Source organism: Rhinopithecus roxellana, chromosome 2 (genome assembly GCF_007565055.1).
Source record: "Rhinopithecus roxellana isolate Shanxi Qingling chromosome 2, ASM756505v1, whole genome shotgun sequence".
In the NCBI taxonomy this organism is placed as follows: Eukaryota; Metazoa; Chordata; class Mammalia; order Primates; family Cercopithecidae; genus Rhinopithecus; species Rhinopithecus roxellana.
The window spans coordinates 119,170,153-119,184,843 of NC_044550.1; the positions used below are offsets into that span (position 1 = coordinate 119,170,153).

The following is a 14,691-nucleotide window of genomic DNA, read 5'->3' on the forward strand; positions in this document are numbered from 1 at the left end:
ACGGTGTACGACTTTAAACAATTATTACTGCTATTCAAAGAATGACCAACTAAAAAGCTTTTGTGCTTAGTAAGATTTCAAAAGATTCATCGTGAATAATTAAGTTAATAAAAATGATATGAATCTTCTCCAGGTGCAAATATTCCTGGGCAGAATCAATGGTGTTCCTTATGAAACTTCTGGCACTTTATCATTTAAATCAGAAAACCACTATGTGAAAAGAGACAAGTATAATAAGAACATCTAGAAATAAATCTGGGAAACTCTTTATTGTCGCTGAATGTAAATAAAACTTTTTTACTAAAGCGCAGAGAGAGAGATTTTTCATATGAGAGGGTTGGAAGGTGGTGACTTATGCTTTCCAGTTAAACACAGAATTTCAGGAATAACTAATGTGTCGAGATGAGGAATCATCTTTGACATGTCAATAGACTAAGTTAAGAGATGAAAGTAAGGATTTCAGAATAAATATCTGAGGAAGTTTTGGGGAAAATCTAAGATTCAAGGAGTGCATATTTTGATCATGGCTGATAGTAAATAAAAGCCACTATAAAGATCAAATAAGTTTTAATTTTTAAAAAATTCGATTACTTTGAAATACATAAACAACACAACACACACACACACACACACACTTTTCTTTTCCAGTCTTCTATCCAAAACCTAAAGTAAATAAATGTGGGAAGGGAGGAAAACAGGGACAGAGAAGCAGAGGGGGAAAATAGAGAAAAAGAAGGACAGAAAGGCTGACATGATGGAGAAAAGATGGACCTTATGGTACCATGTGACCTAGCTGTTCTTCTCACTGGAACTTACTATGAAGATGTAAAACGGGAAAGACATAACAGAACAAAACAAAAACAAAGCAAAACAAAAACAAGTGGGAAGGATTGCGTCTCTAGTAGCCATCTCTTTAGACTTCACACTTTCATCTTTTTAGAACCCTTACTATTACTGAAGGAAACCCAACTTAAATCCAGTCAACAATGCTTTCTGGCCAGAAGGCCAGGCTTGAGAGGATTCTAGAAGCAGCTGGTTCTTCCGTCCCACGGGCGTTCATGCACCACATTGTCTTCTCTTCCCCAGCCCTCCGCCAGGGTCTGGGTTTACTGTTGACTCTTGCATTTCGGTGTAGAGTCTAAGAGACAGTGTCACATCCGAAAAGACCTAAAGTGTGTCTTTTTCCGGAAGGGAATACTAAAGGGTCCCTCCCGCGGGGTTACACTACCTAAATCACAAAATCTCTGACTTTTCCCTGTGGCTTTTTCCGCCCACCTCGCTCCAGTCGCCTTTTGGTTTGTTTGGGATTTGTTAAAGGGTGAAATGCTAAGCCCCGCCTACCGTCGTAAGTGGCCTGTCACTCCGTCCCGCTGTGCAGTCGTGATTGGCCAGCAGGACGGGTCGTCCGGCCCCACCCCCCCCCTTCCCTTTGCCGCGCTCCAGGTCTCGGGTTTTAGCCCAAGGTGGAGAGCGGGATTCCGGCGGGCGGCGCTTGTAGCAGGTGGAGAGGCATCCTCTTTCCGGCTGTTGCTGCTCTTCTTCCTCCAATCCTGGGTCTCAGTCAGGGAAGGACGAACATTCTTCCTTTGCTGCTGGAGCTTTAGAGAATTGTTGCCCAGCACCTAGGCACTTCAGACATTTCATCTCATTCATTTTTGTAATTTCACTCTAAAAATCACCTGCGCATTTATAACCCTGTGACTCTCCCCTTCCGCTCAATGCTGAGAAGGGGTCCGCATACTGCAGGGAGCTGTCTAAGGTGCTGAAGCTTCCCAAGCATCAGTCTACACCAACACCATGCGGGGTTAGATTGCACGTTTTCATTCTGTCTTTCTGGTTCCCCATGCCTTGGATAAGACTATTTTCAGGATCGTGAATATCTCTCCGTATCATGGCCCACGTGAGACACTTTCGGACATTAGTTTCGGGATTTTACTTCTGGGAAGCAGCACTGTTACTCAGGTGAGTCCGCTTGGATTTAACAGTTGGAGAACTCATTAAGCCTGTGTATTACGTTACAACCACTTGTTATTGATGAAACCGGGAAATTTGCAATTCTATATTGACTTGTTGAAACAATCAATTTAATAGTATTGCTGTCTATCTAAATTATCTAGCTGTCTATCTACTGAGACCTACTCATTTGCTTTTTCATTAATTAGTGCATTTTAGCAACTGGCATCTTGAGTTATTTGCAGCTGAGAAAAAAAAATACAAATTATTTCAAAAGCCTACGTTTTCCTTCTCAAATTGCTTTTAAAGTTCCCCTTTTCTAAGTGAATTATATAATTTGGGTGTTACTCTCTTTTTGAAAGTTACAAAACATTTACTATTTAGAAATGAGACATTACTTTCTTAAATGCAGAAGTATAGAAGACAGTCATTTACTGATGAGAGAAACTCCAAACATTGTTGGTATATGCAAAGGTTAAGTTAAATGAATCAAAATAAGGGCCTTGAAAGTACTATTTTCTAATGACCTAGTTCAGGTAATACATGAAAGCAAAATCATAAATACATTATTAGATATGTTCTATGTCAGGAATAATCTTCTTGATGAAAGTAATATTACAACAAAGCCATTAAACTATGAAATTGTTCTATAACGTCATTTTCTTATCATAATCCTGTCATATTTGGCAGGCTTAAAAAATAATTTAAAGAGTGTAAGAGAACTAGGCAAAGGATCAGATAATCTTACCCTGTTCTTAATGAATGTGTAAAGATAAGGTACTGCTCACATAGAATTTTAACCCATCAATATAAATTTTATTTTACTATTACAATTAATTACCATAGGATTTCCATTTTTATGGCTTGCAAGTTTTTCAAAGGAGGATTGAAGTCAAATAACTACAGTAACCAAGTTATATGTATACTGATTTCTATTAGGAGTATGTAAATATTCTTTATGGTTATGGCAATTTTTCATCTTTGGGCTACCTTAAAAAAACCAGTAGTGTATCTCAAACTACCTTATAGAAACTTAAATTTTTTTGGTTTGCTTATATAGAATAGAAACTGATTGTGATGGTTATTATTTCTGAAATTATTGATTTTTTCCCAAAATAAGAAATTCAACTATTTTTAACCAAAATATTTTCAATGAAAATCATTTTCATATGATCTAGTAAATTTTTGTAACTTTATTATTGTCAGAAATTGTATTTGTAATAATTAAAGCAAAGTATATGGAGCTTTTATATTTATGAAATTTTTATGTAAAGGAGTACAAACTTCATCTTAAAATATAAATTGATAATTTCCCTGTAATATATTTCTTCATGGCTTAGATGGTAAAATGCATTTTTTCAAAGAAATCAGATTAGCTTAGTTGATAGATACTTAGATTTAGGATCTAAAGTCAGAAACCAAAATGTTTTGGTCAATGAGGTTAAATTTGTATAATGGCAATTCACTATGATATTTGTTAAAACATGTTCTGAGATAAATAATTTTCATCACTAGATTCTCTGATTTTTGTTCAATTGTGTTAAAAGCTATGAAAAGTATTTCAAATGGATGACTGTGATTATAAGAATTTATCTTCATTAATCTTAAATAATTGTAGTTAGAAATAAATTTTATGAGTAGCGCAAAAATGTAATTCTTTGAAAAGACATATACAAAAGTTTACTTCTTAACTTATATTCTTCATCAAGTTTTTCTTTCTCCTTTCATAAATCAAATAAATTTTTATCTATCCATGACTACTCTTAGATGAGAGTGGGTTATCACTCTATGAAGAACTTTAATTATATGTAAAAAATTAAGCATTTTCACTTTTAGTGATGACACCCAAAACAGAATTTCCTGTGGAAAAAAAGGAAGCTCCCTCTACTGGAAATATTTTGTAAAATAAATGTCTTCATGGAAATGATTCTTTACTCTCTAATTCTAACCCTGATGTGTTGAGCACAGAGGAAACAAGAAAAAAGATAAAGACAAAAGAAAGTCATGGTATTAATTCCGAACATATTTTTAAATTTGAAAACAGCTTACCAGGGCAATTTGGAGGCAACAACAACCAGAAACCACAGATATTTATAAGTAGATAATTTACTGGTACAGACTTTTTATTTCATAGGCTTTGAAGATTTTTAAAAAACATATTTTTGAGATACAATATACACAGAGAAAAGTGCACGAATAATACATTTTCCTCTAGATAAAGTTTTACAAAGGGAACACACCTAAGTGAAGAGACTACAGTTCAACAAGTAGAAGTGTGACTGTCACAGAAGCACCCACCCCACCCTCTTCCTCCACCATAATCCTTTCCAAGGCACTACCTTGGTCAAAGGTAAATCACTCTCCTCACTCATATAATAAATGTGTTTTTTTTCCATTTTAGAATTTTATATAATTACTCTGAGTCTGCTTTATTTTTATATGCCTTATGTTTATGTGATTTAACCATATTGTTGCAGGTACCAACCATTATATGAATACATCATAATTAACTTTCCTATTATCCTGTTGATGAGTATTTGGGTATTTCTTAGGGTTTGTTAGTACTGCTGTGAATATCTTTGAACATCTTTTGTGGTGAATACATGTATGCATTTTGGGATCATGAAGTTAAGGTCCAAGACTTTCTCTAGAAGGGGAATTGCTAAGCATAACATAGGCATGGCTGTGTTTAACTTTAGTAGATACTGCCAGTATTCCAAAGTAGTTGTATGTTTTTACACTTACATCAGTAATGTATGAGAGTTTCTATTGCCTACTAGTACACAATTTGATCAGTGCAATGTTATCATAATATACAAATTTTTAGTATTTCTAGCATATTTTTATAAAACTACAGATGATACTTTAGTGCTTTTATGTTTTTAAAAGCACTAAAGTATCATCCATACTTTAGTAAATAAGCATTATTAAGGCAAAAGCAGCAGAAAAATATTTACAAAATATTTGCAAAAAAGTTTCTAAAACTTTCATACTTGCTTTGGATATTGCTATTTTATGAAATAATTCTTCTATGACTTTTGGATTTTAGTTATCGTATTAATAAAATAAAGAACAAAACATCAGTGTTCAGCTTTCTTTGAAATGCAGATAAGTGATCATTATGAAGAGCTTACAGAACAACTTCCAAAAGCAGGGAAACAGCCAAAAATATTTCATTTAAGTTGATTACTTTCTTGCCATATCATTTAAATTTTCATCTTTACATGTTGATATCAACACAGGATTGCTACTTGAATAAATTAGGGCACATTGTGTCAAAACCTGAATGTGTGAATTTCAGATATTATAACAATAAAAAATGTAATATTTTCTTGGTTTACTTCAAAGCCTTAGTAAAATATTTTAGCATGGAACTTACTGGTTTTGCTGTTGGTATGTTTTTGGAGGATGAGAGGAATAATATTTAATGTTGTCTCTATTTTTCTGTGTAAGATATTGAAGAAAGCTGTATTTCTAGGAATAAACTTTTACTATTGTTATGATTTACTACATGCAGGTGTAGCAAGATTCTATATAGTTTTTAAAAAATCTTTGATATATATAACGTGATTCTTCCCTTTTTCTCTGAAAATAACAATAAATTGTCACAAGTATGGAAGAATCATAGTCCAGTCCATGCCTCGAGCAATTTGCGCTGCCAATTGAAAGAACATCTTGAAAAATATTTCCTCTTCCTTATAGTTTTTCTTCCTTTAAACACACAACTGTATGCTGAGGCAAACCAATCAGCAATTATGTGTTTACTGTATAAGATTAAGCAATTCAACAAGATTTATTCACGAAATTCTGTGCACAAATTTTTGTGCTAAGCACAATTTTGCTATGGATGGTTGAACAAATATTACCTTTTCCATTTAGCAACTTAGAGTCTAGAATAAACTGAAAAGGGTCAAACAACAAAAGAAACAATTACAGATAGCAATATTTTAGGGAATATAAGGAAGCGAAACTATCAAGAAGCCCTGGTATTTGTGGTGGGCCTTGTAAGATATTTGTTCAAGGGGCAAAATGATATATAAAGGGAATATTCTATGCAAAAGGAATGATACAGATACATAGTATGTGATTGGGAAATGGTGGCTGTCAAAATCTGTTGAAATTACAGTTAATGATTCAAAACTGTATTCTGCTAGCAACAACTATTGAGCTAGCTACATGAATAAAACTACAAAAATATGGAGGAGTCACAGCATTGCTTCACAATGAAATATGGCTAAAACTTAGAAGCAAGTAATTTAATTGTAACTGAGAAGTCATCATTACAGGAATAGTTTTATAACTTGACTCAAAATATCCCTATCAGTTCTTTTCCTTAAGAGGTAATGTTTACCTCAAAATTACAATTAGTCATAGGATTGGTGATAGTAACTATATAAGAGCTATGTAAAGAAACAATGGCACAACTACTAGAATAAAAGTTTATTCCGATTGTTTTAGAATTGGAAACTGTGAGAATATTTCTTCAAAATGTAGTTTCTTAAAAGAAATAGTGAAATATAGTAGAGGATTTGCATAGTTGGAAGAAAAGAAGACATTGAATTTGGTTTGGGGTATTTTGAGGTTAAGATGCTTGCAGAAAAGCTAGATTTCTTGCCATCAGCTGGGAATTCAGATATTTGCATAGATTTAATTGCCAGAGCATGAATTTACAAAAGGTTATAAAGGTGAGCATACTGTGGTGAAAAGAAAGAATGGAAAATACATCTGTCAATGATGAGGATAGAACACTTGGAGTAGGACAAGGAGAAGTACTCAAAGATCCCTGAGCTCAGCTGTATTGATGAGACTTATCAGAACCAAATGATGAAGTTACAGATTTATCATAGTTTTATGCTATTTATCTCAAGGGCCAGTTCTTATTAATGGCACATATTAATATCTTTCTATCACCTATCAAGAGAACCTTAATATTAGCATTTCTCTAATTTTAGCTAATCTAATAAACTAGTCCATATTTACAGATAACACACTTTACCCAAGTTTTCTCAGGACATTTTCAGGGAATTATTTTGGAAAAGGTACATCATCTACTTTTCCTTATATCCTGAAACACGTCTAGTAAAGCCGCCTTAATTTTCCCATCAAACTTGTCTCCTACCCTTTTCTATATGATTATTTATATACTTGCATTAGCAGTACTTACAGGGTTTTTTTGTTGTTGTTGTTTGAGACAGAGTCTCGCTCTGTTGCCCAGGCTGGAGTGCAGTGGTGCAATCTCAGCTCACTGCAACTTCTGCGTCCCAAGTTCAAGCGATTCTCCTGCCTCAGTCTCCTGAGTAGCTGGGACTACAGGAACGTACCACCATGTCCAGCTAAATTTTTTGTATCTCTGGTAGCGACAGGATTTCACTATATTAGCCAGGATGATCTCTATCTCCTGACCTCGTGATCCACTCACCTCAAATTCATATGTATGCACATGTATATGTGGAAATACAAGGTTTTTATTTTTTGAGTTTTAGTTTTTTGTTTTTTTATTAGGTGGATGGTATATCCTGTGGCTTTATTTTGCTTGGGGAAATGGCCAAGAGAGACGATTGACTCCTCCAGAGAACTGGTTCTGGAGTGAAGGTAGAAATTCCAAGATAGAACTAACTGTTTAGCAACAGACAGTGTATAAACGGAATGAGCTGTTCAGTGACAGTCAATGAAGCTATTCTAACAACTGCATGGCAACAACACACTTTTTCAATAAATAGAGTTTTAAATCCTGAGATGTTATCAGAAGGGAAAACAGTGGTAAAACAATACTGCTCCATCATAGCGTATTTCTGAAATGTTTTCCTTACTAGAGAGGCTTTTAGGAGGAAGTATTAGGAGTACCTTGTAGGCAACACGATGCACAGAAGCAATCACCTCAGTGGTACAATTAGGAATAGCATAAAATTTAAAGGTCTCTGGAAAAAGCTTACTGATTGGAAGGATTTCCGATGTAAGCAATGAAGAATTCTCCATGAGTGCATACAAACATTTGTCATAACCAATTAGGAATTATGGACAAACCCTGATATGTTTCTGATAATATTATACAACCATTGCCAACACAGAATGATTGGGCTTACAACGGAGGTAACTAGTCCATCCAATATTCTAACTCAATTTTAGAATCTCCGAACACCTTCAACAGGTGGTCATCCCTTAAACTTTAAAATTCCCTGTGATAAGGACTTGTTTACTCAGAAGGAAAATATTTATTGTTTTTAATTAGCAAAAACTAAAATGTCTTCTGTTTTCTCCTAGACAAAGTCAACTACTTTTTCCTGTATGTACCTCCACAAATATTTGTTTCTGTGTTCTTTGGGGGTTTTTCTCCATGTATGATGATCTTCCTGTTCATAAAAATTGTGCCTATATTTGAGCCATAGTTTTAAATGATAATGTTTTCCATGCAGGCACTCCATGCATGAAGTTTGGATTCTCTAGTTTCAGAGAGCCCATGGCATTCGACCTGAATATCTCTATAACTTATATAATAATGTAGGGAGCAATGGCTACATGCAAAGCATTGTGTTAGGTACTGGGGAAACAAAACCCCAACTTTTAACACTATATCACTGTGGAGAGGAGAACCTGTGATATCCGTTTCCAATTTGTGTTTTAGATTTTCATGCAAGTTTTCTCTCTGTATCTAAATTTTAACTCCCATGGGGATAGAATCATTTCTGACCTTTGATTTACCTCCATAATGTTTATTTCAATGCCATGCATGCTCAACAAATAATACATAAGCACTGAGATAACATCCCCTGTTTGTCACATCCTTCTAGGATTTTAGATTTGAATTCTATTTCATTGTCTATGTTATCATGTGGAGTAAAAAGTAAGTATTATGTTTAAGATCTCATAAAGTTTATAGGATCAAACAGTCTTCTTAGAAAATATTATCTACTTCAAGAAGAGGTTGTAAAACAGATACAATTGGCAGCATCTAGTGGAAAAGAGAAAGGTTTGATTCTTTGACCCATGAAAAACTGAATTTGTATTGTGTAAAGCATTTGTATTGTGTAAAGCATTTGTATTGTGTGATGTAATGTATACTTCTCAACTGTTTTCATTATTGCCTAAGGCACCTTTCATAGACATTTTTTGTAACTGACTTCCATGAAATTGTAATACCATAGATATATCATGTATTTTCTTATGTACTCTCTCTACATATTTATTTTAAAAATAAAAATAATAAGACTTTTTATCCTTCCAAGAAAAAATCCTCTGCCCACCCACGTTGGGATGATACCACCCCTTGTTATAATGGTTGCTATGCTTTTATGATGCTTCTTTGACTAGGGCCATATAACTTATAATTTTGGGTCATGGCATAGAAATACATAAAAAAGTATTCATTTATTTTGAATTTTACTAGGACTTTATAGCTTTTTATAATAAACAAGTAAAACAGTCTGTAAAATAAGTTAGTCTTAAAAGCATTAGAGAACTTTAGCAGTATATTTTTCCATAAATGCATATGGTTTCAAGAAGCCACTGGACTTTCTCTGTAGACTCTGCTGCTCTTACTAATGTCATATCATAATTTTATTCAAATACCTTTAAAAATAATCTTGGATATATTTTCAATTCTATGTCATTTTTTTTCTATACACTGCTGACTAGGTTTAGACTCTGCTGACTTTGTTTTTGATGTCAAATACATGTAAAAAGTTTACATTACTTCTTAAAGTTAACCTTTAGTTATAAAGCAAGATTTCAACAGTTGGTCTTGATATTAGCTCTGGATGTTCTCCAGTTCAGGAGTTAGGAAATATGTACAACAATCTCACAGTAATGTTACTAAAAAATTAAAAATATATGATTGGCAGCTAATTGTGGCAACCAGTAAAATACTACTAATGAAAAGAAAATAGATGTAATTACTAGAGCAGTAGGGTGTGAGGAAATCACCAGCAAATAATGCTTGCCTTCTCTGTGGGTGGTGGGGGGAGAGTGTCAGATTGATCATCTAATACTTTAGGTGGAAGCCTGCAAGAAGTTAAGTGATTTGAGTCTCAATGAAATGACTACCCAAATGTCCTCCATTGAATGACTGGGAGAAAAATGTGAATCCCATCTCTTTGCCTGGCTAATTCCTTTTTAACTCATTTCACATTCTCTAAGAAGCCTCTGGTCTCCCTGAAGTCTAGATGAGGATGCTTTGTCTGTGTGCCAATGCCACATTTCCCAGGACTGTTGCCACTGTCTCTGTCTAGCTCAAACTGTGAAGTTTTTGAGGGCAGGGACCAAAACACATTCCCAGTTCTATCTGCAGGTCTTGAAAGAATGTCTAACATGCTGCAAGGGCTTACTAATTTCTGGTATGAAGCACTATTTCTTCTTTTCAAAAGCAAATTAACAATTTCAGATAAATAACTCCAGGCATCGCCAAAATTACTATGCTGTCATTCTGTGCTTCTAACATTCAGGGGAACATTCGATGAGGAATTTGGTGTAGCTTATTTTTCTTTATTCCTAATTTTATGTGTGTGTGGTAATATATATCCCCACTTGCATCTTATCTCTCCTTTTCACAGAAAAATGTCTAGAAAAAAATCCTAAAAATTTTCATTTTCTTACTCACCTATGCCTTACTTGTTCTTATTTGGAAACAATTCCCAACTCTGCTATTTCATCAGTAGTCAGCTTTCATGTGTGATGGTTTTTCTTAAATATTTTCAACTAAAATAATGCTTCCTACCATAATAGTTGTAGAAAATTGCTATTTCATATAGAAGACATATCATTAAATCAATGTATGATGTAATCATCTAGTTTAGGAAAGATATTTGCACTGAAAAGAGAAAGCATAACTAAATGACAACACTAAATATTAATCAAATAAATGATGCATGTTCTCAAGGTATCATATTTGAATTTCTAGTTTTACACCTATCAGAGTTCTGGGATCAAAATCTCTAATAAGTTTCTAATTCTCTAGATAGATGGAGAACCATTGGTATCACAGAACATTTGTATTTGTCTTTTAATGTCTTTGTTTACATACATTTATGTGTTAATCCTATGAGTCTCTATAAAAGGTAGTTGAATGATGATTCTTTGCTGATAATAACTGAAAATATAATTATGAATAACTACCCAAAATAGTAATAATAATAAATATTGAGAAAAAACCTTTTGTTCTGGAATGGAAACGAGTATAAATTCCTTAAAAAGAAGGAGAAAATATTAAATGAATCTTAAGCAGGTGATGGAATTTGAATGGGCAGAAAAGAGGATGGAATTAGAATGGGCAGGAAAAGCATTGTTGGCACAGGCCACAGTTTCCATGTGGAATGGAGAATATGGTGAACTTCATGGAGATATTTCCACATGGGCCCTCAAGTTTTCTTTCAAAATAAATCCATGCTGTATTGTTGTGTTAGGACTGGCTGCTGAGGAAAATCTGTATGACTCTTCAAGGGAATTATAAAATATCAGCAAATGTTTATTCAAATAATAATTTTTCTGTCACAAAATTTTTCATTGTCCACACTTGATTGTAAGGAAAGAACATATTTTAATAAGCTATTCTGTATTCACTTATCCAATTGATGTCAACATACACGTTTTTGTTAATTTCCGTCATTTAAAATCAGTTTGTTCTACTTATCAGAAGTTTAAAGACAGAAACTAAATTATTAGTAGGTTAAATGAGACAAACATCCAATAAAAAAGAGAGATATAAGTTTTCTTGATTTTATAAACAAGTGATTACATTTCTGATAAATGATAAAGATGGAAGTGTGTAATGAAATCCTAACCCCAAGAACTTAGAGAAAATCTGTCTTTATAAATTACTTTCTTATTAATAACAAAACAATCTAATATGTACTATTTTCCACCAGTTATTAAATCATTCCTTTATAAGAAGTGACTTACATTTAGTCTATTAAAGTACCAAGAGACCTTTCTTTTTTTTATGTATCCTACTGTCTAGCACAAATAAATGGACCTCTGTGTCCTTAACTTGCCTCCTGTTTTATTTATTGGTAAGAATAGAAGCAGCAGAGGATTAAAGATAGAACTATTAGAAATCTTCCTTCTGCTTTATGTTGTTTCTTTGTAAAGACCTTAAAACACTTGAAAAGATTCTAAAATATTTTTCCCCTTAAATCTCTGAAATTTAGGATTTCTCTTGCTGCAAATCTTAAATAGGGTGAGAATCATCAAAGTCATTGACTCTGCTATAGACCTTTGCTGGTGCCTCCTGAGACTGTACTGGAGAATTAGGTTTTATGTGTAGTCTAAATATTTCCCCCTAAGTGATAACTGTGAACATAAAATTTTGCTCTATTTCAAAAGGGTGAATGCATACCATTCCCTGTGGGTATATTTATAGTTATCATAAATACAATCTCACATCAAAGATTACACTTAATTCATATGAAAAAATTCAAATTCCTAGAGAAAAATCAGAATTAAATTTAAAAACATAGTAGTAAAAGGATGAGATATATGCCTTTATAAGAAATAGCTCATTTATTTTAGATGTTTTCTAGATTAACTATTCTTGAATTCTATTGCCTCTCCTCATTCACTTGTGTGCCATGTGAAGATAAGAAGAAATTTGGAGAAATAAGACTCAGGATTAGATCTTGGTTCTCTCTTTGAAGAACTGAGTGACCTTTCTATAGACTGAGTGATTATATTTAATATGCTACTTTTAAAATGTAAAGTGTAGATCTGTTCTATCCAACTAGAATTTTTTAAAACTAACATGGTCAAAATCTGGTGATCTCTCTTTAGCAGAAAATATATACTTTCTTATTTAATTAAATATTAGTAACCTTGGTCGGGTTCACTGGCTCACTCCTGTAATCTCAGCACTTTGGGAGGCTGAGGTGGGTGGATCATTAGAGGTCAGGGCTTCAAGACCAGCCAACCTGATCAACATGACAAAACCCCATCTCTACTAAAAATACAAAAATTAGCCAGGTTTTGTGGTGCACACCTGTAATTCCAGCTACTAGGGAGGCTGAGGCAGAAGAATTGCTTGGACTGGGAGGTGGACGTTGCGGTGAGCTGAGATCGTGCCACTGCACTCCAGCCTGGGTAACAGAGCAAGATTCCATCTCAAAAAAGTACATATATTAGTAACCTTAATGCCAGATATGTATCTTTGTTTCTAAAATTCATTGTATAGCAGAAGAGAGGGCTTTTGAATGGCAAGAAAGTAAATAAGGGATGAACAGACCAGCTTCTTACTGTTGTTTTAGTACAGATTAGGTTCATTTGTGAGTGACAGAAAATGCGCAGTAACATTGGTTTAAGAAAGATTTTTCATCTTCTTAAGAGTAAAAGAAAGAAAAGAAAAGACAAGAAAAGCAATTGAACAGCTCAAGGCTGGAATAGAGGGTTGCCAGTCCTTCTCTCTTGCTGTTTTGCCATCCTTAATGTGGGATTGCTTCTTTGAGATAGAAGATAGATGCTCTGCTTTCATTCATTCTGGCTTCTTTTTAGCCATTAGAAAGAAAAGCCTTCTCTTTAAAGGCACTTCCAAGATGTTAAAGATTTTGCAGTTTTCCTGGCAGGCTTATGTACTTCTGTGGCCAAGTTTTGGCCAAGAAATTGTAAATAGAAGTGGCATGCTGAACTTCTTGGAAGCATCTCTAAAGGATGTCCAGAGGCTCCAGATGCATTCTGCCTTGTGGAACTCAGACCTTCACTGAAGCAAAAAGGACTGTGGCAGGTAGGAAAGGAGCATGGTCAGATCATCTCAGAAATACCACTAAAGAAGTAATATGGAAATAGTTGAGGGGTGGATACCCCATTATACATGATGTGATTATTACACATCACATGCCTATATCAAAAGATCTCATGTACACCATAAATATAGACACCTGCTATGTACCCACAAGATTAAAATTAAATTTTTTTAAAAAAAAGCATGTCAAGAATTTAATAACACAAATGAAAAAAAGGGAAATAATATAGATAACTGTGAAGAAAATGTGTTGTTTGTTGGGGAGGGGCAAAACTGGCTTCAGAGAGCATAGTACGTGATCAATGCTACAGCAGATTTCAAAAATAGAGAGAAGGAAACGCAATGAGAAATGACCAAAAAAAAAAAAAAAAAAAAAAAAAAAAAAAAAAAAAAACTTGTCCATTGATTGGACGTGAGAAAAAGAGAGAGTAGTGTAAGATAATCATATTTATTCCTTTAGTAACTTGGAGAATGATAGTGCCATGACAAAAATAGAATATACAAGAAAAGGAACAGTCCTGTAGACAAATATCGTGAGTTAAGTTCTCAATATATATAGTGAACATGATGCCTATGAGATATCCATTTAATGAATATACAGGTGGGAGTATAAGACCTGGAAATAGGTGAGATTGGATGGCTAGAATTCTGGGAAAGGGCTTTCCAATATTTTTTATTGTTGAGAAGCACACTTTGATGTTTCATCCTGTTGGGGTAAATAAACCTGGTAACTCACAGAGATCTCTAGCCTATGGGCTCCAGCTGTGCCAGGCCCCAGCTCACACCCTAAATACTGAGCTATGGAAAACACAGAAAACCTATAACCAACTGGGGCATGCAGATGAGGAGAAGTCTTTCCCCACCATGGACCTAACTATTCAATGTGTGGTCCTTTAACCAGAAGGAAAATCATCAACCTGGAAGCTTATTAGAACTACAAACACTGTCTTCTACCACATACTCACTGACTCAGAATGTGCATTTTATCAAGTGATACGGTTTGGATGTGTCTCCACCCA

General features: G+C 34.2%; 1 protein-coding gene across 2 annotated transcripts in view; it reads left to right on the top strand.

The window, feature by feature from the left end:
• The first annotated feature begins 1,876 nt into the window (after positions 1–1,876).
• GLRA3 (glycine receptor alpha 3) overlaps positions 1,877–14,691 on the top strand; it is a 176,094-nt gene continuing 163,279 nt past the window's right edge. The window contains exon 1 of one of the 2 annotated variants that reach the window (XM_030919270.1): positions 1,877–1,962. In XM_030919270.1, the coding sequence (XP_030775130.1) occupies positions 1,892–1,962 (71 nt within the window). In that variant the 5' untranslated portion in view covers positions 1,877–1,891. The remainder of the gene's footprint in view (positions 1,963–14,691) is intronic. The other variant, XM_030919278.1, reaches the window with a different exon arrangement.